The sequence below is a fragment of the Phaethon aethereus genome (genome assembly GCF_964289735.1).
Source record: "Phaethon aethereus genome assembly, chromosome: 2".
NCBI classification, from domain to species: domain Eukaryota; kingdom Metazoa; phylum Chordata; class Aves; order Phaethontiformes; family Phaethontidae; genus Phaethon; species Phaethon aethereus.
Genome location: NC_138582.1, coordinates 18589205 through 18617059, shown reverse-complemented (window position 1 = coordinate 18617059; position 27855 = coordinate 18589205). Strand labels below are relative to the sequence as shown.

Here is a 27855-nt window from a genome sequence, read left to right as displayed (position 1 = left end):
TCTGATATTTTATTGCTGTTGCTGAGAGCAAGCACTCCAATCAGTTTTATATCTCTCACCTCCATTTCAAAATATACACATACCTCTATAGAGCATGTCAACAAACATAACTAACAGATTTATATACAAAATTTCAGTTGTCACTTTAATGTGATTGCCATTTTAAGTGGTGGTAGAGGCTTATATATATAAAAGATGGTAGAGGTTTCTTTCTTTCTTTCTTTCTTTCTTTCTTTCTTTCTCTTACCCGTTCACATATTTTGTTGTGGAAATAACTGAGCATTATAGAATTCTTAAAAAAGGTAATTTTCATCTTTACTTTTTGCCTTTTAATTCTTTTAAAAAAAAGTGTACATTTGGAGAAGATATCCAAACACAGTTCTACACTTATAGAGAGATTAAAAGCAAATAAATTATTCTTTTACAGTATTTCTGAAAAGCACGTATGTTTCTTTGTAAGCATGTGTCTAAAATCAACTTGCTTATTTAGAAGTGGGATTCATTTAACTTAATTTTGGCTATGTGGAAGTTAGTTGTCTTATTAATAGACTTGTTTCCCAGAATCTCTCCACAGTCACTCTCACAAGGGAGGCACATCCACTTCTGTCTTACATAGTTAACATTCTCATGTGATGGAAAGGAAGGAAACATCATACTGATACACCAATCTTTTTCAATTGAGAGAAACATCCTGTATGAATAATTCATATTGCACATGTAACTACTATCCTGAAAATAAATTTGTTATAATAACTTTTTCTTTTTTACTTACTTGGCATCATATATTCAACCTCAAAAAGGAGATGGATTTTTTTTTTTTTTTATAATTCAAGTTGTCAGAATAAGAATCTTCAAATACAGAAATATATTTTGGGTGGGCAAGGTTAAAAAATAACAATATAAGAAGGAAACTGGAGAAGGAAAATCTTAGTACTGTATACAATTATAGAACCGAGGCATTTCTTGAGAGTTGACATATATTGGCCATATATTCAAATGGAATTTCTTAATCACAGTTTTTTGTAATGTCTGCTCCTGTTCTTAGTTTTTGTTTCATGTGCCTGTCTCTAACCCATCATTACTACTGTTAAAAACTGTGTATGTTTGATTTGAGAGAGGATCTCTATTATAAACATCTTGACAGGTTGTGTTCTGTATTGCATTCTCTACTCTCTGTTTGCCTCTTTATTCTGTTTATTTCTTAATATTTTTTCCATTATCTTCTTTCAGTCTATTTGTGTCTCCTTTTGAAGTATCTATACCCTTTTGCTTATGGAAGTGTATGTTCCAGTGCAAGAACTGTTTTGTTTTGGTTCTTTTCCTGTTACATATACAGGAACCTCAATCACCACTTTCATCGTTCCTCATGAAAATTTGTGGAGTAAGCCTCAGGAATGAAAAAGGCCCTTACAACTTTGCTATCATACCTGCAACACGACCTTGAGAGCTTTCTGCAAAATGAATGGGGACGGCTATCACAGTTCCCCATAAGTTCATGCATAGACTCTAAAGCTCTTTGTGACATACTAAAATTGATAGATAAAGAAAAAATAGATCGGTTTTTATTCTATTACAATAATTTTAAACTGAGAGTTTAGAAAAGACTTCTCTTACAATTACATTGTCTTGAATAACTAGTGAGGTATGATTTGTAAATGTAATGGATTAAATGGCTATAAACTACATTTTAGATGGGAAAGAGACAAACTCCAATTAGTACATGCAGCATGTGTGTGTACAGGTGCAAGAACAACTGTGTGTGTAGCATAAGCCTGTGTGTGATCCGAGAGCTTTTTTTCCCTAATGAAGATAAAGAAATGCAGAAACCTATTTTATTCTTTCTCTGGGCAGTGCTATTTTGGAATAATTACACTGCAATCAGTCAAAAGATTTGTGCTAGATTAAGAACTCAAAGAGACAGTTCTTGACCAAGAACTCCAGAGTCACAATAGGGATTAATGATACTCAATGCTCAAACTGTTCAACAGGTGAGAGATTAGTGGACAAAGTAGACACACAGAGCTTGTATGTCTTTCTACATGGTCAGAGTGACAAAAAGTGTTTCAACATCAGCATTTCACACTTTAGAGCTGAGTGTGTTTGTGAAATAAAACTCCAGATTGTGTTTGGTTTACACTGTGACATGGGTTTGGAGCACATGAGTTGATTCCTTTTGGATGAAACTGAACTGGAAGATACACTTCTGAACTACACTAGAACAAGTTTGAACTAAGAATTTTTCAATCTATATATCAGCTCCTATTTATTTTATTATTGCTAATACAGAAATACCCAAAGGACCCACAAATTATACTTTATATCTCAGATATCCATACAACATATTCTCTAAAGTAGACTTTGAATATGAGACCAGCAATTCTCCAGAAAATATGTGCCAACTCACAGGCAGAAGTAATTCTTACTCTGGAGAGTTAGTTATCTTACCCTGTTCCTGCTATGTGAATTGAAGGAAATGGGGCAGAATATTGTTTTGAAGATGGATAGCAGCCAAGTCATGTGTAAAATTCCCTCCCTGAAACTTGAGTTTGTCTTAAGAGTATGCATATGAACAGATTCATAAGTTCTGAGCAGTTAAGATGAAAGGAGGGAGAATCTGAAATCATCACTTGACTAGCTGTACTTGACTGTACAAATGCTCCTGCAGAGCTGCAGAAGCCATTAAACCAGCATTCAGTCACACACGGAAAGAGTTTAAAGACAGATTTGTAAACAAATTTCCTTGAGGTGGGTATAAAAACATTTTGATATATGTTTTTAATAATAAGGCACTAAAAGACATTTAAACAATAAATCACATAATTAAATTATTGTAAATTGATCATTCCTGCCTCAAAAATAGTAAGTTACTGTCAGGATCCAAAGGTTTCTGATAGTTCATAAGCCCCGGCAATTTGATACGTGACTGTAATGTCCGAAGATTACAGCTCTGTTTTCATGCAAGAAAAATACTTTGAAACATGGCATTAAAAGTGTGACAAGGCAGTAATAGACTCCACTGATGCTGGATCAATATAATAAATGTCTTGGGATTTCTTGCTGTTAAAAATTATTTCTAAATTTAGTTTCCTAATGCATACCAAGTCTAATATCATTAAAGAGTTTGAATCCCAACCCTGAGACAAAATTACTTCATTTTTATTCATTTGTGTATGTCTTCTGGAGAGAAAAGAAAGGGGAATTTTATTCATTTATTTGAGAACTAGGGGAAAAAAAACAAACTTTTTTTATTTTTTCATTTTTTTCTTTCTTTTCCCTGGAGCACACAATCAGAGCAGAAGTTCTAAGCCTTTCAAATTTCAAGCTCTTCATAATACACAGTATACCAAAAAAATTTATTCTTAACTTATTTAAACCAACATGTTCTTCTAAACTCCTATCACTTTATATAAAAGTTTTCTATAATTGTTGGACTTTCAAACTTGCATCAGTCTGAATCAATCCTGATAGCTTGAATTTTGAAGGTGCAGTCTATCTCAGCCTTCATGTAATACCTTTACCCATATGGACACTGCAGTCTCCCTGCATCTCTAATACTGTCTGTTTGAGAATCAGGTCAGCCTGGTATTTGCTATCTCAAATCCAACCTTCAACAAAAAGAGTTTTCCATTTTGTACAATCAGAGTTTTCTAGGTTGTTGAGGCAAGTTCTCTGTTTACCTAACTCTTTGCAACATCATCTTAGGCACTTAACTTTAGGTTTAATTCCTCTCAGATTCTGCAACAATAAATAAGTTAAGAGGTGTAAGATAGGTATGTTTATTTTGCAGGGGAAAAACAAACAAACAAACAAACAAAAACAAACCAAAACAAAAACCCCAAAACACAGAAATTAGTAAACTTGGGTAGACCACAGTTCAAACCTAATTTGAAGCAGAAGATAGAACACATATTGATGTGTCTTCTCACATAGAACTTCTTGACTAATTCAAGAGAGTCAATAGCTGAAAGAATGCAATACATCGGCCTAGCTTCAGTTTCGTTTTCAAATATTCCTTAAGTATTCTAAATGCAAAAAAAAAAAGCTTGGAAAAAAAATAGCTAATCATCAGTATAAGTTTCTGTTGCAGCTCTTCCAAGAAGATCAGGCAACTGATAAAGTTCTTGAATTAATTTATGGAAGAAGGTCCATGTTGAATGTCTAGAGCTGGGACAGCAGATTGGCTTGCTTCTCTTGTTGCTGTATGGACTGTGAGAGATGATGGAGCAATAGATGCTGTGGATTGTCAATAGTAGCTTCCAGGTCACACACTCCAATTCTTCTCACAGCAGCAGCAGCAGCAGCAACCACCTTGACAATCCAACGCTCTGGCATAGCCAACGGGTCATTTTGCTGTTCAAAGCCACAGGAATGCTATTTATCTTGCAGATAGCCAGGCTCTTCTTCACCATATCTTTCTAACTCGCAGTGAACCTTTATAAGTCTTATTTCCCTCTTACACTAAGCACTGACCAAACTCATCCTAGCACCAAGCCTGGTACCACACATCAGAACAGGAAACAGATGACTGAAGATGGATTATACATTGGAACATGAAGGATAAAACTCCTCCCCAGTAGCCCTCCGTGGGGATTTCCCTGACTGCTTCTGAAGTTACAGGGACCACAACTTGGGTAGAGCCCAAAAAGTGGTGCGTAACACAAAGTTTAAAGGTTTTGACACCCCAGTTGTCCTATGTACTTGTGTACTTGACTTTGCAAACATGTAATGGTCAAACATATGTTGTATGCATGTTATTATCAAAAGAAGGGTTAAGTAGATAATTCTGTCCTGAAAAACAAGTTCACGAAGTGAGTTACAGATTTCTTGTGAATTTGTGCACCTGTGTAGTCCCTCAGTGGGGATTTCACTGGATGTGTCCATGCTTACAGAAACAGGCAAACCACAACTTGTAAAGTTGCATGAAAAGATGCATGCTGGAGAATGCTGCAAGGTCCTTTACAAGGCAATGGAACTTTTTTTTTTTTTCCTTTCCCTGTTTCCCAGTGTATAACAAATAATATTCACATTTTGGTAATATTACCCTGATAATAAAAAACCAGTAAGGTCTTTGTGTGGTATTGTTATCTTAAACTTCTGTTGTATTCTATGTGGGCACATGCACAGGCTCATGCATCCACACCTACATATAAATTGACTACAAAATTTTCAGAGAGATTCCAACCTGCAAAAAAGCACTAGAGGTAACTCTGATTAGCGATCTTTTGAAGACAATTATTACCAAAAAATATAGAAAGTTAAACCATGACTGGTAAACCCCGCAACATACTATGCTATAAGTATATACTTGACAAGGGGAAAAGAGGAAGGATTTGGGGCAAAAGCATCTACCCTCTGAAAACAACTACTAAATCAGGCAATATAATCCAGGGATATGACTTGTTCACAGTCCATCCAGGAGCCAAGCTACCTACAGCATAGAGCAGAAGGTTCTGTACAGGACCTCAGTTCCCCACAGTGTAGGTCCAAGATGTCCATCCACAGGGCTAGAGACCAACACTCCTACAGCATTGCTCACGAGCCTTGTGCTGAGCTGAAATGGGGCTCCTGGGCAGAAGGTAAGGGGGTTCCCAGATGAGGCTGCACACTGTTTAACATACTCAGGACCCTGACATAGCGAAAGTTTACTGTTTTTAAGAAACTTTGAAAGAAAACACAAAAAAAAAAGCTTTAAAAGGATTTTAAAAAATGTTTTACTGAATATGCTCCTCATAGAAAAACTTAAATAATTACTTAAATTTTTGTGGATAAAGTTGGATTCAAGGATTTTATTCTTATCTATCAAAACACACATTATTTTAAGATTCTTTTTACATGTAGGAGAGTTATTAATCATTTTGAGGAAAATAAAACAAAAAAAACCAGTAAATTTGGCAAAGGCCTTGAAAAAGACACATCTGTCTGGTTTGTGTTTGCATCTTTCTCCTGCCACATATTCCTGTTTTTTTTTTAGTTAAGCCCTTATATATATGTGGTGTATATTTGAGCTCATTGAGAAATTCACTCCATACATAGTTTAATCAATGTAGATTCATCTGTTAGATTTTCCATTTTCCAAGAAAGCTCAACAATAGAGGTAGTTCAGAAAGAAATCACAAAATTGTGATTACCATCGATGCCAAGTCCCACATTTATAAATATTCATCATGTTGGTTTCGTTTTGCATTGCATATGATTGTTTCTGAAATGTGGAGATTTACACTCTTGTGTTACTATCCTGGTTTCAGCCAGGATAGAGTTAATTTTTTTTATAGAAGCTAATGTGAGGCTATGGTTTGGATTTGGGATGAGAAAATGTTGATAACATGATGATGCTTTGAGTTGTTGCTAAGCAGTCAAGGACAGTCCAGCTTCTCGTGCTGGCATGGTAGCAAGAAGGCTGGGGGTGCACGGGAAGCTGGGAGGGGACACAGCCAGGACAGCTGACCCAGGCTGGCCAAGGGGATATTCCATACCATATGATGTCATGCTCAGTGTATAAAGCTGGGACGAAGAAGAAGGAAGGGGTGGAAGGACATTCAGAGTGATGGTGTCTGGCTTCCCAAGAAACCACTACATGTGATGGAGCCCTGCTTCCCTGGAGATGGCTGAGCACCTGCCTGCCCATGGGGAGTGGTGAATGAATTCCTTGTTTTGCTTTGCTTGCATGTGCGGCTTTTGCCTTACCTATTAAACTGTCTTTAACTCAACCCATGAATTTCCTCACTTTTGCTCTTCCGATTCTCTCCCCTGTCCCACCGTGGGGGAGTGAGTGAGCAGCTGCGTGGGTCTTAGTTGCTGGCTGGGGCTAAACCGTGATAGTTTCCAACAACAATGGTTTCTATGACCAGTAATGATAGGTTTTAGAATGTTTACCTGATAACTCAAGTTGGAAAACACAGACTACTTGTCCAACTGCTTACTTAAATATTATTTCATTGTTATAATATTCAGAATTAATATCCAGATTATTTTATACATTTCTACTGATTATCAATTAAAAATATTTAGTTGCATTTGTTAACTGAATTTTTTTTAATGTGTTGTTTACATTGTAACCTGGTATAGTCTCACATCTTTTTTGTGGGGGTAACAGTGAAAGTCAAGGTCTTTCCTAAGAGACTAACTGATTTTACTGTCAGATACATTTTAGTTCTTAGGGAGATAACAGACATAGGTTTAATGACATAACCTAATTTTTTTTCTTCTTATTGTTTTTGTTGTTGTCAATTTACATTAGTTGTTAAAACATATTTTGTTAAAACCATCTGAAGTACTACAATGCTCTTACCATGTTTTACTGGACAACCTTCTGAGCTATTTTTTCCCAGTTTATAAGTAGATCTCTTTTTCCATAAATACGAATGTTTCTGTTCTGAACATCTATTATCCTTTAAGCATTTGCTCATAGCTTTGGCATGGAGTATGAAACCCAGCCCCAAATAAATTAATTGGCATATGGTTTCAGATAATTGCCGGAACTCAGCATAAAATGAATACTGTGACAATATGTAATCATGCTGGCAATGCCTTCCAGCTGGGGAGAAGTTTTCCGAAAATATTAATTGCATTTAGATCGATGTTTTGGGGGTTGGGTTTTTTTTGGGAAATATAGGTTTTTCCAAGCTTTTTATACCAGATTTATCCCTATTTCAGATAGCGTATTTCTTTAAGCGCATGTATGAATACAGGGAGATAGAAATAGCTTATCAGAAAGAAGAAATCTCTGGGATCTTGGACCACACACAAGGGCTACTCATGCATTGAGAAATCATACCAATGATCACCCATTTTTTTATAGCATTTCTATTGAAAAGATCGTTAAGATGATCTGAGTGAAAATACATCTGTTTGTTTCTTTACAGAAGAGCGTGCAACCTGTTCTGTTGCAACTGTTAAAGTTACAGCTGTGCAATACGGAACAGCACTGCCAGTTTGCCTTGTCCTTGATTTTGCGCTCTGGTTGAAACGAAATCCACTGAAGGCAGTTGCTCCTATCTTAAAAGTTAAATTTTCTGTTTTGTTTTTTTAACATCACAAATTGTATATATGCATTATAACCTTACAGTTTCCAAAGTCTATTAATATTTTGGGAGTTCTTAAAGATAGGACCAAATCTGGAGTTTGTGACACCTGGTAGCGTAAGAAGGTATTTAATCTATCTGAATGATTCAGCTTTTGTTGATGTTTTGGTTTAAGTTTTTTGGGTATGATGATTGAATATTTTGGCATTGATACAGAAGTGGCCCCAATATTTGGTAATAATCGGTCTATACACTTCAATGTGATTATTCAGATGTTTGTTAAGATAACTAAAATTATTAATTTAGGAAAACATACAATGTTTTTTGTAAAAAGTTACAGAACACTGTCAGAAAACAGATTCTGTTTTCTTTAGTCTCATTACACAACAACAATGGGAATATGAAGAATGAAGATATGAATCTTATTTGCATTTTCTTCAGAAAAGTTTATAAAATTCATTTATGTATTGCAGAACCACAGAATCATTAAGGTTGGAAAAGACCTTTGAGATCATCAAGTCCAACCATTAAGCAAACACCACCATGCCCACTAAACACTGTCCCAAAGCACCACATTCACATGTTTTTTGAACATCTCCAGTGATGCTGACTCCACCACCTCCCTGGGCAGCCTGCGCAAATGCTTGACCACTCTCTTGGTAAAGAAGTTTTTCCTAATATCCAATCTAAACCTCCCCTGGCGCAACTTAAGGCCATTTCCTCTCATCTTATCTCTAGTTACTTGGGAGAAGAGGCCAACACCCTCGTCGCCACAACCCCCTTTCAGGTAGTTGGAGAGAGCGATAAGGTCTCCCCTCAGCCTCCTCTTCTCCAGACTGAACAACCCCAGTTCCCTCAGACGCTCCTTGTAAAACTTGTTCTCCAGACCCCTCACCAGCTTCGTTGCCCTTCTCTGGACACGCTCCAGCACCTCAACATCCTTCTTGTAGTGAGGGGCCCAAAACTGAACACAGGATTCAAGCTGCGGCCTCACCAGTGCCGAGTACAGGGGCACAATCACTTCCCTACTCCTGCTGGCCACACTATTCCTGATACAGGCCAGGATGCTGTTGGCCTTCTTGGCCACCCAGGCACACTGCTGGCTCATATTCAGCCAGTTGTCAACCAGCACCCCCTGGTCCTTTTCCGCTGGACAACTCTCCAGTCACTTCTCTCCATGTCTGTAGCGTTGCATGGGGTTGTTGTGGCCAAAGTGCAGGACGCAGCACTTGGCCTTATTAAACCTCATACAGTTGACCTCGGCCCATTGATCCAGCCTGTCCAGATCCCTCTGCAGAGCCCTCCTACCCTCCAGCAGATCAACACTCCCACCCAACTTGGTGTCATCTGCAAACTTACTGAGGGAGCACTCAGTCTCCTCATCCAGATCATCAATAAAGATACTGAACAAGACCGGCCCCAGAACCGAACCCTGGGGAACACCGCTTGTGACCAGCCGCCAGCCGGATTTAATGCCGTTCACCACAACTCTCTGGGCTTGGCCATCCAGCCAGTTCTTTACCCAGCGAAGAGTAAACCTGTCTAAGCCACGAGCTGCCAGTTTCTCCAGGAGAATGCTGTGGGAGATGGTGTCAAAGGCTTTACTAAAGTCCAGGTAGACAACACCCACAGCCTTTCCCTTATCCACTAGGCGGGTCACCTGGTCATAGAAGGAGATCAGGTTGGTCAAGCAGGACCTGCCTTTCATGAACCTATGCTGACTGGGTCTGATCCCTTGATTGTTCTTCACATACCCTCTGAGCACGCTCAAGATGAACCTCTCCATGTAAATTAATTGTATCTCAGACTACAGGTCTGAATATGTCCAACCAGTAACTGAAGTTGCCAGTTCATACGTATTTTTTTCCAGTCATACATAAAAGACTGAAAGATAATCATTCCTTCAGTCAAATGACTTTACTAGATATGTCCTTTATGAGTTCAGGGAATGTTTTTAAGAGAAAAAAAAAATATTTCTATGGCAATAAAATAGCAGCAAATATCTCCCTTTAATTTATTTATCCTACAAAACACTTAGCCTTAGCCAGGAATGTGGTAACAGGGAAGGTAGGAAGAGACAATGAGCTGACAAACTTCAATAACCCCCCTGTTAAGACATCTTCTCAAAACTGAAGCAAGAAGATGGATATGGGATGCAAAAATCGATATATAGAATTTGAAAGAATTACGGCTTGAGAAAGGCTGTGGATTCCAGTACTGAAAGCTTTTCAAAGAGCAGCAAGAGTAGTTACAGATCATGAAAAAGTATCACTGATCAAATGACCATGAATTTCATGAGAGCAAAATTCCAGCTCTTCAAGGAGTTGGTAAGCTCTACCGGTATGTCAGCCAGAAAGGGAAGGTCAAAGAAAGTGTATACCCCACTTGATGAGCAAGACTGGTAAACTAGTGATAAGAGAAGAGGAGAAGGCAGAGGTACTCAGCGAATTCTTTGCCTCAGTCTTCACTGTCAGTGTCTCTTCCCAAACCTCTTGAGTGTATGCACCACAAGACGGGGACTAGAGGAGCAAGGTCCCTTCCACTGTATAAGAAGATCAAGTTGGGGACCACCTGAGGAACCAGAACATAGACAACTCGATGGGACCTGACGAGATGCAACCCAGAGTCTTGAGGGAATTAGCTGACGTAGCTGCCAAGCCACTCTCCATGATATTTGAAAAGTCAGGGCAGACAGCTGAAGTCCCTGGAGACTGCAAAACCAGGGACATTGCACCCATCTTAAAAAAGGGTAGCAAGGAGGAGCCTGGGAACTACCATCATGTCAGCCTCACCTCTGTGCCTGGGACAGTCATGGAACAGACTCTCCTCGAAGCTCTGCTAAGGCACATGGAGGACAAGGAGGTGATTTGAGACAGCCAGCATGGCTTCACCAAGGGCAAGTCCTGCCTGACCAACCTAGTGGCTTCCTATGATGGAGTGACTACATCAGTGGACAAGGGAAGAGATACCGATGTTGTTTCTCTGCACTTCTGTAAGGCCTTTGGCAGGTTCCCCCACAACATCCTTCCCTCTACGTTGGAGAGGTATGGATTTGATGGGTGGACTGTTGGGTGGATGAGGAATTGGTTGGATGGTAGCATCCAGAAGGTAGTGGTCAATGGCTGAATGTCCAGATGGAGATGGGTGATGAGAAGTATCCCTCAGGGGTCCGTACTGGGACCAGTACTCTTTAATATCTTCACCAGTGACATAGACAGTGGGATTGAGTGCCCCCTCAGCAAGCTCAGTGGTGTGGTTGACCCACCTGAGGGATGGGATGCCATTCAGAGAGACCTGGATATGCTCGAGGCATGGGCCCATGTGAACCTCATGAGGTTCAACAAGGCCAAATGCAGGGTCCTGCATGTGGGTTGGGGCAACCCCCAGTATCAGCACAGGCTGGTGGATGAAAGGATTGAGAGCAGTCCTGTCAAGAAGGACTTTGGGGGGGTAGTGGTGGATGAAAAGCATGAAACACGCCAGGAATGTGTGCTCGCAACCCAGAATTCCAACCATACCCTGGGCTGCATCCAAAGAAACATGGCCAGCGGGTTGAGGGAGGTGATTGTGCCTCTCTACTCCACTCTGGTCAGATCCCACCTGGAGTTCTGTGCCCAGCTGTGGAGCCCTCAGCAGAGGAAAGACATTGACCTGTTGGCAGATGAGGGCCACAAAAATGCTTAGAGAGGTGGAACACTTCTCCTGTGAGGACAGGCTGAGAGAGTTGAGGTTGTTCAGCCTGGAGAAGAGAAGAGTCTGGTTAGACCTTCTTGCAGCCTTTGAGTACTTACAGGGGACTTCTGAGAAAGATGGGGATAAACTTTTGAGCAGGTCCTGTTTCAGTAGGACAAAGGGTAATGGTTTTAAACTAAAAGAGGGTAGATTTAGACTGGATATAAAGAAGAATTTTTTTACAGTGAGGGTGGTGAAACAATGGAACAGTTGTCCAGAGAGGTGGTAGATGCCCCATCCCTGAAAACATTCCAGGTCAGGTTGGAGTGAGCTCTGAGCAACCTGATCTAGTTGAAGATGTCCCTGCTCACTGCAGAGGTGGTTGGACTACATGGCTTTTAAATGTCCCTTTCACCCAAAACTATTCTATGATTCTGTCATTCTACATGTAAATCTGGTTTGATACACCTTCATGTAATCTCACTTATGTAAGTATATTTTGGCCATTCTCCCCAAGTATTATCTAGATACATTTTTGTGACATGTTCATTCCATTTCAAGCCTACAATAAAACTTCCAGAAGAACTTATTTTCTTAAGGTATGGATTACATGCAATAGAAAACACACTTCAATTGCTCATTGACTGAAAATGAGAGATGCATAAATTAGAGGAGGGTAAGATCCTGGAGAAATGGAAGACAGATCTTCAAATAGCTGTCCCTTTTGTACAGTTATGCATTCTACTGCAATCTGAGAGTAGAGAAATGCTAACAGTCCTGAAGATGTATCTGTACTTGTAGGAGAGAGCCCATCATCTGTGTGTGCTTGCATTTGTCTGTATGTGTGCATGCATGTATGTCTGTGCCTGTGTATATCTATATCTATAATGAATGGGACATTAATCATAAGTAAAGGAAACAGTGATGCTGAAAATGCCAAACAAAAAAATCCATCTCCAGGGTAGCACTAACACAATACCAGATTTTTTCACTGAAAACAGATAGCAGAATAACTATGGCATCTCGTCTATTTACCATTGGAATATGTTTTCCCCAGTCATATGATTGAATGTCAATTCCATGCTATTTTCTTCTGTTTTGTACCAAATGCTTAACAAGATACCTTTTTTGAGAATACTATAAATACTACTCTCCTACATGCAAAACATATTGTAAGAAGATATTTCAGTGAGGCAGGATGAACTTCACTTACATTTAAAGATGCAAAATGTTATGAAATGTAACAATGTAAACAATGTTTACATTGTTTCATCAAAATAATTCCTGTAAACCTGTTGATGAATTTGTCAGTCACTCTGCAGTTTGTCTGTATTTCTATGTAAGATTGCAAAAATCAACTGTTGAATAACCAATGTATCATACGAAAGCAGAGACTAATTTTCAGGGTGAAATCTCTGCAAGACAAGTGACTTGGGAAATGCTTCTTTGTACATAGAAGGCAAAAAGTAGCAAGCCCTGGTCTCATGCAGTTTTGCTCATTTATTGGTAGTAATGGAAATGCAAGGAAGGGAAAGCTTCATTGAGATTATACTCCTCATCCAGTCAATAAAGGCACATAATTTTCATCCCGATGGAGCCTAAAGAGGTAAAGTTTATTATTAAATATAGGTTACTATTTGATGATTAGGCTTCCTTATCCCCTTATTCTCTGATTTGCTGATGGGACAAAAATCATACAATTGATTATGTGGATAGAAAACAAATTGTAATGCTCTTCTACTGATGTCACAGCTATCTGTTAGGAAGACAACTGTTACACAATATAGCGTAACCCGTATACTTTTCACTCTATTTTTTACTGAGTAATACAAAATGGAAAATAAAATACATCTCATTAAATCTTCAAATTATCTTAGCTGGAATAATTTCAAAGATTTGTACAAATGTACTGCTATAGTGCACAAGACAGTCAAATGTTTCTATTTAAAAAAATAGTTAACTTTAAAGAATTTGATGAAAGAGAAAAAATTGATGAGGAAGAGAACCTTTTCTGAAATAGAAAATTAGTTTCATTTATAACAGGATTCCACATAAAGATATTTTTGCACTTCCAAATTTATTTTATTTTGTATACAATTATAAAGATCTGTAACGGATTTTGTTTGCAAGTAAAATGACCCATCAGAATTACAAATTTTTATCTGAGAAACCTAAAATACAGTGTTTAATTTTGTATTGCTTTAACAGAAAACATACCAGCAGATTTTTCAGAGTCAAAGAATAGATTTCATACATGTGAAATGGAAATATGAACTCAAAACATTAACCTGAGACACATGACATTCCCAATTTGGAACCAAATCAACTTGAGCTCTCTGAAATGCCATGACACAAGTCAGACAATGTCTATTTTAAACTCCATATTTGTAAATTTAGGGCAAGTGAGTAGGCTTTGCATTGATGTAAGTTGCAAAGGTTTGGCCAAACTATGTTGCATGGTGTTTTAATCAAGCAATTTCAATCCTCAGTATAATTAAAATATACTCTTTTTATAGTGACATGACCCAGAGAACTATTTATTTATTTATCATTTCAAAAGTACCTATAAATTAACCTGTTTCTTTCAATTCTTCCTCTGTGCATTCAGCTATCCATACCATAACTCCAGGTCTCTCCAGCTAGAAGCCATTACCAGGGCATTTTACATGGTAAATACTAACTCATAGTATTTGCTTGCATAAAATACACATATCCTATATCTTACTGAACTAGGAGATAAAAGCTACTGAGCAGTTTATATAATTTATAAACCTGTGTCAGGAATGACATTTTTACCACTGAAAGACCGTTGAAATGGTTATTCCTTTTACTAATATCTGCTACTTAGAAGAAAGGCAACAGCTGATAGAAGGAAACAGATTTATTCAATGGCTGCTTTCTTTCTTTTAAGCCTCTTGATGCTAAAACTAATACAAAACAAAAACTCACACACAAATAAAAATCCCAAGAAAACACACATAAACACCACCTTCAGAAAACCCAAAACAAAAACACTGGGCTAAATTTAGAAGTGTGAAAATTAGGAAAACAGTTATGCTGAAATCTCTAAATCCAAAGGATGCCTCTCAAAGTTGAAAGAAGTCAGCAAACCAGAGTATGAGAAAATTTAGAATGAAAAGCTGGTTCTGCTATGGAATAGACATGAGGAAGAATAAATCCCATCTTACTGAGTTCAGAAAAGTGAAGAAGTTATGTTAGGGAGCAAATCTTAGACTAGCAGTACAGGTAAACAGCACTCTGAGAAAGAAAAGAGTTAACTTCCCTAAATCCATTCTCCAATCACCTTCAGGTTAAACATGTCAGAAGTAGAGATCTATGTTACTGGAAAACTGAAGAAAAGAAAACTAAGAGGGTGTTCAGCAAGTAAAAAAAAAAATCTTTTTAAATGTGACTTAGGTGAATATGACTCTCTTTGAATAAAAAAATCCCCCACAAAAAGCCCTCCAAACCTAACAACAAAAAAACAACCAAACATCAAAAAAAGAAGAATCAAACACAGGACATTTAGAAGACAGTTTGTCTATAAATCAGCACTAAACATAAATGTAGAAAGCTGACTTGTAAACATTTAATCATTAAATGTAATCAAAGTAAGGAATGTAATGAATTATAACTAAAATTCTAGACTGGAAATTAATATTGTCAAACCTAAGCCTAGGAATCTGACACAAGATTTCTAGCATTTTTCTGTAGTCTACAATAACAAGTAATTCCAAAGGGCAATCACACAATTTTAAAATAAGGAGGGACAACTGTAGTTTGACAGTAGAGTAAGTCCAAGCATTTTAAGGCATATCCTCTTATATAAGAAATTGCTGTTATATGATGTAAAATACTGGTAGAATATCTATTTACAAAAAGCTTCCAAATATTCAAAGCATGTTTACAGGTTAGTTCTGCTCTGGCTGCCTTATAACGTTCCATAATGTGTGCTGTTTAATTAGTCAGAAATGTGACTGCACACTTAGGTCTGTGCAGAATGCTGTCTCTAATGCAGAGTGACTCAGTAGGGCAGCTATTAACAGTGAAATAATGGCCTATGAGAGATGAATACAGATCCTTCCTTTCTGCGTAAGTGATAAATGGCACCTGAACGGTTAAAGCTAGCAGAGAGGAAACTTCCCTGTAATACCAGATTCAAAGGCCCTTGAAATCTATGGAAATAATCTCATCGACTTCAGTAAGCTCTTATACTACACGATTCATGCATATTAAAGGGAGTAAAAAGATCATTTTAAGCACGCACAATTATTATCACACAATTTTTTGCACTTTAATGTTCCCACTCAACTTTTTTTCAGTTGTCTTTCTCAGTCTTTTTCAGCTAGTACTTTCAACTTGGTGACATGAAGCAGTCAGCTGAAGAAAATGTTTCATTATGTTTAATACTTCTGTCTGAGCCTGAAATATACATCTCATGTCTCTGGCAAATACACACTTGTTACCTTCTCTTTCTCCTTCACTTTTCATGAAGGTCTAATTTTCTATTTTGTGCAGAATTTACTGACTAAATGACGTTACTGCTGATTTCATTGGCATTTTTTCACTATGTATTGGGCTGTTCATGCTTTGTCTCTGACAGTTCAGAGTGGTGCTTAGTTGCTGGCTGTTGTTAAACCATAACAAACAGGTACTTCCTGTTTTCATATTGCTTGTGGTTTGTTGTCAACCTTTCACCCTTCTAATTTAAGGGAAGACCACAGGCACCTGCTCTTTAGCTATATTATTCAATCTGTTCATCTCATTTAGATGTAATCCAAAATCTTTATATTGCAATCCTCCTAGTGAATCCAAAAAAGTTCTTATTTTTCTTTCACAGAATCATTAAGGTTGGAAAGGACCTTCAAGATCATCAAGTCCAACTATCAACCCAACACCACCATGCCCACTAAACCATGTCCCGAAGTACCACAATCTACACGTTTTTTGAACATCTACAGTGATGCTGACTCCACCACCTCCCTGGGCAGCCTGTGCCAATGCTTGACCTCTCAGTACAGAAATTTTTCTTAATATCTGGTCTAAACCTCCCCTGGCACAACTTGAGGCCATTTCCTCTCATCCTATAACTAGTTACTTGGGAGAAGAGATCAACATCCTCCTCACCACAATCCCCTTTCAGGTAGTTGTAGAGAGTGATAAGGTCTCCCCTCAGCCTCCTCTTCTCCAGACTAAAAAAATCTGAGTTCCCTCAACAGCTCCTCATGAGACTTGTTCTCCAGACCCCTCACCAGCTTTTACATGTACACAAAGTTTTTAAATACTCTGCTTTATTACACATCTTTTTGTACTTTCTTTTTTTAGACTTTGTGGGCTCTGCTTTCTCTTGTGTTCCTTGACCGTCATCTCAAAGGAGACCACAGAAAATGAGAAATTTTAAAGTTCATATGAAGAGATTCCATAGTCATGGTTTGCAGAAGCCTGACAGGAAAATTATACACTACTCAAAGACAATACTAGACCAAAGATCTTTTCTACCTAGTGATGAGATGTGAAGTCATGAGCAGTGGCATTTATTTCTTTGTTTACATTAGATATATAAAACAAGTTGTACTTGCAGTAGTATTAGATACATGATGGTAGTGGAAAGTACAGAAACATGAGTAGGCTGAGCTCCCTTACTTCATCCCAAATCCATCACTTTCTCTTCTCCCTCTTAGAGTAATGCACAATTGTACTAACTTAGCAAATTTATCCTTGTCAACCATATAAAAGTCTTCAGTATTTCTTAGAAGTTCAGCATGCAATAAATAGTTTCCTTTATATTAATTGTTTACAGAAAGAGATTATGAATATTAAAATCATTGAAATAGTTCTACTATTTCACATAACAAAATCCCATTTTCTTTCCTCTAAAACAGGCAAACAGAGAAACAAATAAAGCAGATTATTTGAAGCAATGGGCAAAAAAAATCTCATCTTGATTATCTTCTCTTTTCCATCACCTAAATTTTACAAAATTATTAACTTTGATGCCTTGTAAAGGATTGTGTTGGGCAGTCCTAGACAGAGAGAATTCTAATAGTACCAGCTGTAATACATAATATTAATTAAACTACTATTTTCTTTCTACTATTTATATAACATTTCAGCTTCTCTAGGCTTTCCCCCCCCCCCCCTTAATTTGGTGAAGGATGCTATCTCACCTATGATTTATGTTACAAGATACAAATTAATTTTATGTATATATTGGATGATTTGTAAAGGAGTCAAATTCAAATTATACCATGTTATCAATGGTGAATATTTTCACTCATTAAATAAATGACAGATGGAGAACTGTGTATGAGTAATTGCTAAAATGAGATCAAAAACTGTAAGAAACTGATGAGAAAATTAATCCACTTTTTAGAAACAGATTTTTAAGTTAAAGATTAAGAATGTAATATAAAAAAATGAAATCATTCAAGGTCTTAAAAAGGTTTGAACATAAAATATCTGTTGTCATTGAATAACATTCCTCCTGAGGTGAAAGGGACAATAATCCAGTTAAATACTTATTACCATTTCACGAAATTGGGTAGAGGAAAGTAAAAGCAGATACAACCCCTATGTGAGCTTTCTGTTTGTTAGTTACACTGTAGGTAAAATATGCAGACACCATCCATTTCGCTCAGACGACCTTATATACTCAAAGAAAGTATCTGAAAGCTTGAAACAAAGTTGCACGGAATTATCTTTCTCTTTCCTCCATCTCCTCAAATATATTTATTTCCTGGTTAGTAAAATAAAATGTCCATACAACAATAGTTTAATTCAGGTTATGCAGCTATTTATACATTCTAAAAATCTTAAGAGAAAAAACATCTCTGCCATTCAGAGAAGGAATATATACCCAAACTGTGCAAAAACAAGTAGTTGAGAAGGATCACTGTGATTTTTTAAACCTGAAGAATAAGAGAAATGCTGAGACAGTAACACTTCATGGATCCTTTAAACTGTCATCAGTAGATCTCAACATACTGCGAGAGCATGGAGAATTAAATAAAATACCTCCCCTTTCAGACGAAACTCTAAAACATCTTTTCAGATAAAGCACTGGAAGTACATCAGTAGCCGCTTTATGGTTCTACTCCCATGTTCCATCCATTATTCCTTGCAACTCCATTCTTAGTCTATATCAATCTCTTTTACTACTCACCCTAAATGACTACCTGAATAAGTTCAGTGCATAATGCTCTCCGCATTCCCTTTTTGGCCTCAACATTAAATAGAGAAGCAGATATGTGAGACTCTCTCAAACAGGCTCTGGAAGGGGGTAAGGTGGTAAAATGTCAAAAATATCTTGGAGCGAAAGAATTAAAAACTGTATTCATGGCTTCAAAAAACAGCAGATGGAGCAGAGGCAGTCTTTCACTACACATTAAATAACTTTTACTTTGTCCTCTCATTCACATAATTCATTCTTCCTTCAAATTACTGTGTGTGCACACATGTATCTGTCATACACATAGAAAGAATGGGAAGAAAAAAGTGTAGTGGAAAACAAGGGCTAATACAAATATCAAGCACAGGAAGGTCAACAAGGTAAATAATGCTATAATTAAGAGTGTCTCTGTCAACCCATGTCAGAAACATTGCTACTGATAAACAAAATGATGATATTAGAACAGACCTTGCTAGTCCTAAAAAAATACATATACATTTCACTGACCAGAAAAAAAAGAAAGTCAAAATGGACCTCACTCAATGATTTCTTCTGTATCAGCACTAAAAATGTCAAAAGGTATTTAATAACAGTTAAGTAACAGTTTAGATTTGTCACCATGCTGCCTGTAATAAGATGAAATAGCACTAGAAGGCAAAAGGGAGAAGGACACTGCTGTTCCTGTAGTGCTATTTCCCATTTCATCTCATACAAGTGCAGCAGGAACGAAAACTCTGCATGGATGTCTCTGAAAGCAGAAACTCTTATTGATTAGAAAAGGATGGAGCCTTTAACATGCCTACATCACCTCCTTTCTGAAAAACACTAGTCATAATTATGAGCAGTCTGGCACTGCCCCAGTTGCCCTTGAAACAAAGCCAAACTACCAAAGGACATGATTTTTTATTTATTTATTTTTTAAGATAAAAATATAGCTTTATAACAAACCTGCAAGTCTGGGACAATTTTTACCCAAGCAAAGACAGAAAGGTTTTCACTGATTTCAATTGTTCCCAGCACTATAATTCTCTATGAGTGAACCACATTATAAAAAAAAATAAATTCATCAACTTACTTGAAAACTGTATGGCAAATCCAGATTTGCTGATATAAAAATCTGTGTCAAACTGGATAGTTACTATGTTGAGTGTACTGTGAATGCCTTCAGGAATAAGGGATCCACTAATTTCTTTGAGTAACATCTCATTCTCAGGTGGACCATCCCAAACTCGTAGAATGTCATGGGATGCCTCAGTATCAAAAGCAAGAAACTGGAGGCTGTAAGAATACCATGATTTTACTGTCAGTTTTCATATTACTTAGCAGCATCTCTTTAGCAACAGAACCCAACAAAGCAAATAAAATATGATTTCCAAGGGTGAATTTCCATAATGTTTCATACCTTTAGCTTTGGATACATAAAAGCCCAATACAGAAATGTACTTGAAAAAAAAAACCTAATAATATTTGAATTATAGCTTTATTAAAATAACTTTCATATTTGATTTTTTAAAAATTGGATTTCCAGTTGACAGTACTAGTCTGTATATATGTTAGCATATATACATTTACGAATTGTTTTAAAATTCATCAGTGTTTCACAAAAATATAAAAAATTTTAAAGCTTGATCTTCATCAGACAATATTCACTGAAAAATAGGCAGTTTCAACACAAAAATACTGGCCTTGAGCTGCATCTTAATTTTTAAATCCTAAATCTCTTTTTCCTTCCGCTGTACAGATAAGGATTGTCTATTATATAATCAAAAAGATTTTTGTAAGATTTGTTTCCAGTACCTGACAATATTTCCTGGGTCTACTTCAATCACCCACATGCAACGCAGATTGTTGTCATAGGGAAAAGGATAGCCAGGAGACAAGATTCTTCCTGATGATTCTCCTTTAAAACGGCCACCACATTCAGCTAATAAAAGACAACATTATATAATGTGTTACTTTTAATTCATTACAGATGGTCTTCCAGCTCATCATCTGAGCAATCAATTTACACGTCTACTCCCTTACTGAATAAGTAACACAATTAAACTGACTATGCCCTAAGACTGTAAGACAGCAGATAAAGACTTGAAGTGCCTTGGGAAAGGAAGTTGTAAATGTGGTTTTGTTTGAATATGTTTGTATTTTCCTTTGGCACCTATGTTTTTCTAATAGTTTTGAACACACCATAATAGTTAGAAAACATACCGTTATATAATGAGAGAATATGGATTGTTACTTTAAAAAAAAAACAAACAAACCAAGAACACCATGTCACCCTAACGCAGAAGAATTAAATTAAGAAAATTAAATAAATTAGTAACTACAAAATAAAATATATATTTTGTTAAAAAAAGAGATGAAATATGCTAAATAAAAGCAGGCTATTCTAAGAAAAATCATCCTTTGAGCCTAGAAAAAAAATCTTGTAGAACTTCTTACTCAAAACTTGTCCTTACAGTGAAGCTATAGTATTACTTAGAGGATAGTGGATGGCAAGTAGCTCCCTCTTAGACAGCCTCAGCTAGTCCTTAAGCAAAACTGAGTGTTTCATAAACTTAATACCTAATCTTTGGGAAAACTAACTTTTTTAACATAGATCCCAGAGGTCTTTAAAGCCTTCCTATTTCTCTTTCCTTTTAAAGTCCCTCTAATGTTTTCTCTCTTGTGAAATGCAAAGCCAAAATAACATCTTCATTAGACTTCTTGGTATAGTTAAAATACACTTTTATTTTTATTTAACATCATGTAAAATATTTAGTTGAGACATTTATTACCTTAAGATCTGTGAGTTCCATGTTAAAATATAATTGAAATGCTACTCTTGATGGATTTTCTGATATAATAAAAGCAAAGTTGCAGAGACAGGTGGCTTTTCATATCTTTTTTAAAGCACTTTGTCAATCTGTTAATTCTTAAATACTCTTGAAAAAAAAAAATCTTTCATAATTATTCAACTCAGAGGATAGCATAGTCTATCATTCTACCAGTAGAGTAAGGATATAAATAGAGTACACTATAAATAAAAAATTACTCACTGAGAAACTGAAAGAAGTTTAAAATTAATTACTTTTCATCCAGGACCACTGAACAAGTCCAAGTTTGTAATTTTTAATCTTCACAGAGTATAACTGGTTTGGTTTTAATTATGATTTTTTAAGGGTCTCTCTCTCCCCAGTGGCTTATTTCTGCCTCTCCAGCAAGGTTCCAGCACCCAGATTTTTATATATATGTAGGTACATTTCTTCCTGTAAAACGATGGTTATTATGTTGAATTGTAATATTTGCTCCATGTTTAAGATTTGTGGTTACTACAATTGCTTGAAAAAAGTTTTGCTATTGTCTTGTGAATGTCACATTCTTCTATGAAATGATACTAAAACAAGAACAGTAGCATTTTTAAGACAATTTCTTATAGTAGCAGCAAAGTAAAATGTCTGTTGACTTATATTGTTCATAAATATTTCCTGAGGGACAGGATGCCATCCAGATGGACCTGGACAAGCTCAAGAAATGGGCCCATTTGCACATCATGAGATTCAATAAGGCGAAGTGCAGTGTCTGGCACCCGGGTCAGGGCAGCCCCCGGTATCAGTACAGGCTGGTGGATGAAGTGATATGAGAGACTGAACCATGGGGCAAACCACGGGGCATTTGTCTCAAAGATTGTTCATCTGGGCGAGAATTCCTTCGGCTGGCGATGGGGGTGGCTGCAGGGCCACAGAGACCTGTGGTTGGTGCTACAAGGCCCAATCATGCACCACCGCGTCATGCAATAGCCACGTGCTGGCCGCATGAGGAGCAGGGCTGGAGCCACGTGAAGCGTATGCGCATGTGCAGACGGGCAAGTACGTGTCGTTGTCATGGAATTTGCAGCCCCTGAATAAGAATAAAAGGGACTGCCAAGACGTGTGTGTGTGCGCGTGCTGCCGTTGCCACGATCGCCCACCACCAAAACATCGAGAAGCTTGGACCCCAGGACACCGCAGATCCATGGTGGTGATTTTCCTTGCAACTCTATCCCGAATGCTTGCTTGATTTCTGTCTTTTTATTTCATTCTGTCCTATCACTATTAGTTTCTTACTTTTAATTATCACTATTAATTTTTTTTAATTATTATGTTATTTTTGATAATAAATGTTGTTTTGGGTATATGGCATTTGACCTCGTTGTGTCTTAATCTTGCTCTTGGGATCATATAGAAACCTCCCCCGACATTGGATCGGGACATTTAAATTGGCGTCACAGACAGGATCCCTTGAGACGAGAGTGCCATATTATTTCCAAAATAATTGAGACCTCACAGGAAAGTAAGGGGGGCAGGTCTGTGTTTGAAACTCACATGCTGCCTTTCTGAGATGACCACTTCCCCGCTTTGAACAGGATCTGTCCTTGACTACATGACACCTCTCATGAAAATAAGGGATGCGTGTCTATGTGTGAATTTTTATTTTATTTTATTTTTGATAATAAATTTGTTTTGGGTATACGTCATTTGACCTCGTTTGTGTCTTAATCTCACTCTTGGGATCATATCAAAACCTCCCCTGACATTGGATTGGGACAAGTGATTAAGAGCAGCCCTGCCAAGAAGGACTTGGGTGTCCTGCTGGATGAAAAGCTGGACATGAGCCAGCAATGTGTGTTCACAGCCCAGAAGGACAAAAACTATCCTGGCCTGCATTCAAAGCAGTGTGGACAGCAGGTCAAGGCAGGTGATTCTTCCCCTTTTCTCTGCTCTGCTGAGACCCCACCTGGAGTCCTGCGCCCAGCTCTGGAGCCCTCAGCACAGGAAAGACATGGGCCTGTTGGAGCGGGGCCAGAGGAGGCCACAAAAATGATTGGAGCAATCAAACATCTCTCTGATGAGGACAGGCTGAGAGAGTTAAGGTTGTTCAGCCTGGAGAAGAGAAGGCTCCCAGGACACCTTCTTGCAGTCTTCCAGTACTTCAGAGGGGCTTCTGAGAAAGATGGGGACAGACTTTTTAGCAGGGTCTGTAGCAACAGGAGAAGGGGTGATGGTTTTAAATTAAAAGAGGACAGATTTAGACTAGATCTAAAGAAGACGTTTTCCACAATGAGGGTGGTAAAACACAGGAACAGGTTGCCCAGGGAGGTGGTAGAAGCCCCATGCCTGGAAACATTCAAGGTCAGGTTGGTTGGGGCTCTGAGCAACCTGACCTAGTGGAAGATGTCCATGCTTATTGCAGGGGAGTTGGACTAGATGACCTTTAAAGGACCCTTCCAACCCAAAGATTCTATGAATCTATTAAATATCCAGGGAAATAATTTTATTTGTACATACCAAACTAAAATATTTTGTGCAAAGCATTACTGTTTTCACAGATTCTCGTGGTTTGCCTCAAGAATCTGTCGACCTCAAAAGATGTTATGGTGGGCTGGAATCAAGTTCTTCTAAGGATGAAACTTGAGTGTATATAGCTACCTTACTCAAAGAAGTACTCTGGAAAGGAAGGACATCAGTCTTGCAAAAACAATCTTTTTTTTCAATTTCCTTTCATAAAAATGAAGTTTAGTTTCAAACTGATTTTAACTAAAAGTGAATGTTGAAAGAAGGATTTGTATAAACTAGAAATGTTAGAACAGTTTTACTGCTGATTCATCTTCACCTCCTGCTATTTAATCCATTACTAAATTTTGAAAAACTGACGGTTTTATCACAGATGAGTAAGAGATGTTCAGACTCAGGCTTTTGTTTGGACATATTAAAGTAGTATCTAAAGGAAGTCTCAGTCCTGTATAAAAACCATGGTGATGTAATTTCGTTGTTTTCTTTGAGGAATATTTCTATTCTAAACATTTTTTTTTACCAACCTTGTGTTTTTCTTAACTGTCCTTTGTCTTCCCAGTTCTCTTCTAGCCAATGTCCTTATGTTGTATCATTACTAAGGCATCATTAATCTTTTACTAGATATTTTTCAGATCAAGAAGACATCAACATATATGTTTTGCAGCCCAAGAAGACATTTTATAGGATTTATACTGCATCCCTTCAAGAGTATTTTAAAGCATCTGCAGTGAACCTTAATTAACACCAAAAAGCAGAAGGTATGTGGAATTCAAGATCATTATTTAGAACTGGCATTAAAAAATTTTTGCTTTCTTAAGCTTGTCTGTATAAAATTAAAATTATTTTAAAATCTATTCAGCTAAACCTATGTAATCCTCAGTTTGGGATGGATACAACTGCTGATATAGACAACAGCTTTACAATCGTTTAACTCTTCTCTGGATGCAAATAACATGTTTTACTACTTGGCTATGGAGAAATACCCAGCTGATATAAACAAAATTAATATAAATGTCTTCTAAGCTCATTTATAAGCACCATCTGTGTACTTTTGTTGGCTTAATGAAGAACAGTACATATGAATACATGGTACTGCAAACTGGATGGATAAGTAACCTCCCTGTGAATAGCAGATTAATAGATATGTTTTGAATAAGATTAATTTAAAGCTCAGTAAATTGACACTACATTAGTGGAAATAGTGCACAGTGCATAATCTAAATAATCAATAAAGGAATAACTTGAGGCACGTTTACCTTGTTCTGTTTAAAACTAAGCAAGAACTCATATATATATCCGAGTGTTACTACGGTGATACATCCTATGATTTTTAAAGTTTATAATGGAACTGAAAATGTAATTTGTTGTTCAAACATTTAATTTCAACTTTCTGACACCTTCACATTTTAGTTGATATTTTGTTTCAACTTATCTTTTTTGTACACCTCCTATTTGCCACTTGCATGTTCCAATGCCATGCTTTCCCCCTAACTCTTTGGTTTTATATATCCTAACTGATGTAGAAATTAGTTAAGGTTTATCACAAATTTGGGATTTAAGCATTTGTTCCCTAATTATTACTCTAAAAGAGAGCTGTTCAGTTCTTATTTATTGCATATTTTTCCCAAGTGGGCTTTATGTCTTGATGAGATATGCCAAAGTATATTGTTTTCTGTCAAACTTAAATCTAGGCACAAAGTGCATTTCACCCCATGCTTCCCTTACTCACTCAATCCCAATTTCCTCTAAAAGGAGATGAAGAAGGAAGAAAATTACTAGAATGTTTAGGTTTTGTCTTTTTTGTGCTCAGGAATTGAGCCTGTAGGTACCTGCACAACTTATAAATTTATTGTAATATTGTAATAAAGTGTATGATATTGTGTAATTTATCACAGAAACATAACAGAAGTCAAGTGGCAAAAATACAAGGTAAGTCTACATCTATTCATATCTTTAAGTTTTATTTTCCTTTATTTTGTAGTATTTATATGTGAATATATGAAAAGATTTCTACCTTTTTTTTGTTATTTAGATAAAATTAGAAAAAAACCCACAAACAAGTTTTACAATTCCTCATAAAACATATACAGTCCTGACTTTCTGATTAAGCTGTCTTTTTATGTTGACTATTTGCTGACTATAACTGGATGTTCACATATTAAGAATTTCGTTATGCGTGAATGTTTAATATCACTATCTTTTTTAACCTAAAAAAAGCAGCACCACTCACACAGACTTAGATGACATCTATGTAGACAGATCTCTGTAAATGTATGTGTAAATAGATCTGAATACATATAGATCAGATTTCACATAAAACTAACAATGTTTACAATTTTTTTTCTTTTTTATATTCAGATAAAGTAAAAAAAAAAAAAAAAGAGTCTACTACCAATACACGATGGCAGAGGATAGTCCCATGCCCTTCTTTCTCCGGTCATACACTTTAGAAGGCTACTTCCATGGAGTGTATAACCTGGATTGCATCCATAAATTATAGTGCTTCCAGCAAAATGGCCTTGGTCACTGATTTTATATCCAAACTGTGGCACACCAGGGTCTTCACAATGTGAAAGCTCAAAACCTGTAATAGGAATAAAACATTGTAGTTACTAAATCAAACAGATACATACATTAATGAAATTAGGATTTTCTCTTTTCCAGTTGAAAACAAACATTTTCAGACTCCATGTGACAACATATTTAAGGTTTCTTCTTTACTCTTAAACAGTCTAGGTAGGATAACTGTCTATACCTGGCACTTAGAGCATGTCAAACAGTGTTATAATTTTTCCTAAGAGTCCAATTAAAGACTAAGAAGGAAATTAATTATCATTATCAATCGGTTCTGAAATTGTATGATAAATTATAAAATGGCAGTTAATTGACTGTTCATTTACTTTGATAACAATCTAGTTTGTGAGTAGACATTTAAACTCTCATAAGCAAAATTGCACAGCAGATTTGTTTATAATTGTGCACAGTAACACCTATGGCACGATAGCACCTATGGCACCAAAGAAATACTGTTGTATTCATCAGTCCCTACCATAACCCTGCCTTCAATAGTTTGTAAATTTAAAAACCACATGCAGGAAGCAATGATAATGATGATATAGAGAATTCTAGCCAAACAACTTGGAGATTTTTGAAAATTAAGAAACGTGGAGTAAGAAAGGAACAAAATTACTTATACATTATACAGAAACAGGTAATTATTAACTTTCGTTAACTGAGAAGCAGCTCAAAACCTCACATTATTCAAAAAGAAGTGTATTTTATTAATATCATGAAGCCCAAACTGTTTGTAGGTAAAAAAGGCACTTTGTGTCAGATTGATATTCCTATATCTAGATGACATGGGAGCAAATGAAGGGTTTTCATGCCTACATTGTTCAGTGAGATCATTTACATAGTATTTGTCCATCTGGTCAACAGTTACTGAATCATTACTATTGATTCTTTTGAAAAATGGTCATTATTTTATTTTACAGACAAAATGTTTCAGGCTGAATAAGGCTGTTTGCTCACATAAGGAAAAAAAAAATAGGTCAAATGCTGTATCTTCCCAGTCCTTCCTTCAGCTCATTTAATGTCTCACTGAAAATATCTCACCTCCTGAAGAGCCTCCACAACCTCTGAGCTGAACTTTTCTCATTCCTAGCTAAGCTATTGTTTCCCAGTA

General features: G+C 36.8%; 1 protein-coding gene across 3 annotated transcripts in view; it reads right to left on the bottom strand.

The window, feature by feature from the left end:
* Nucleotides 1-27855, bottom strand: part of CSMD3 (CUB and Sushi multiple domains 3) — a gene marked incomplete at its 5' end in the record, with an annotated part of 769714 nt that overhangs the window by 264364 nt on the left and 477495 nt on the right. For all 3 annotated transcript variants that reach the window (XM_081996335.1, XM_081996336.1, XM_081996337.1), the window contains 3 exons: nt 19937-20139; nt 20659-20785; nt 26563-26754. In XM_081996335.1, the coding sequence (XP_081852461.1) occupies nt 19937-20139; nt 20659-20785; nt 26563-26754 (522 nt within the window). The remainder of the gene's footprint in view (nt 1-19936; nt 20140-20658; nt 20786-26562; nt 26755-27855) is intronic.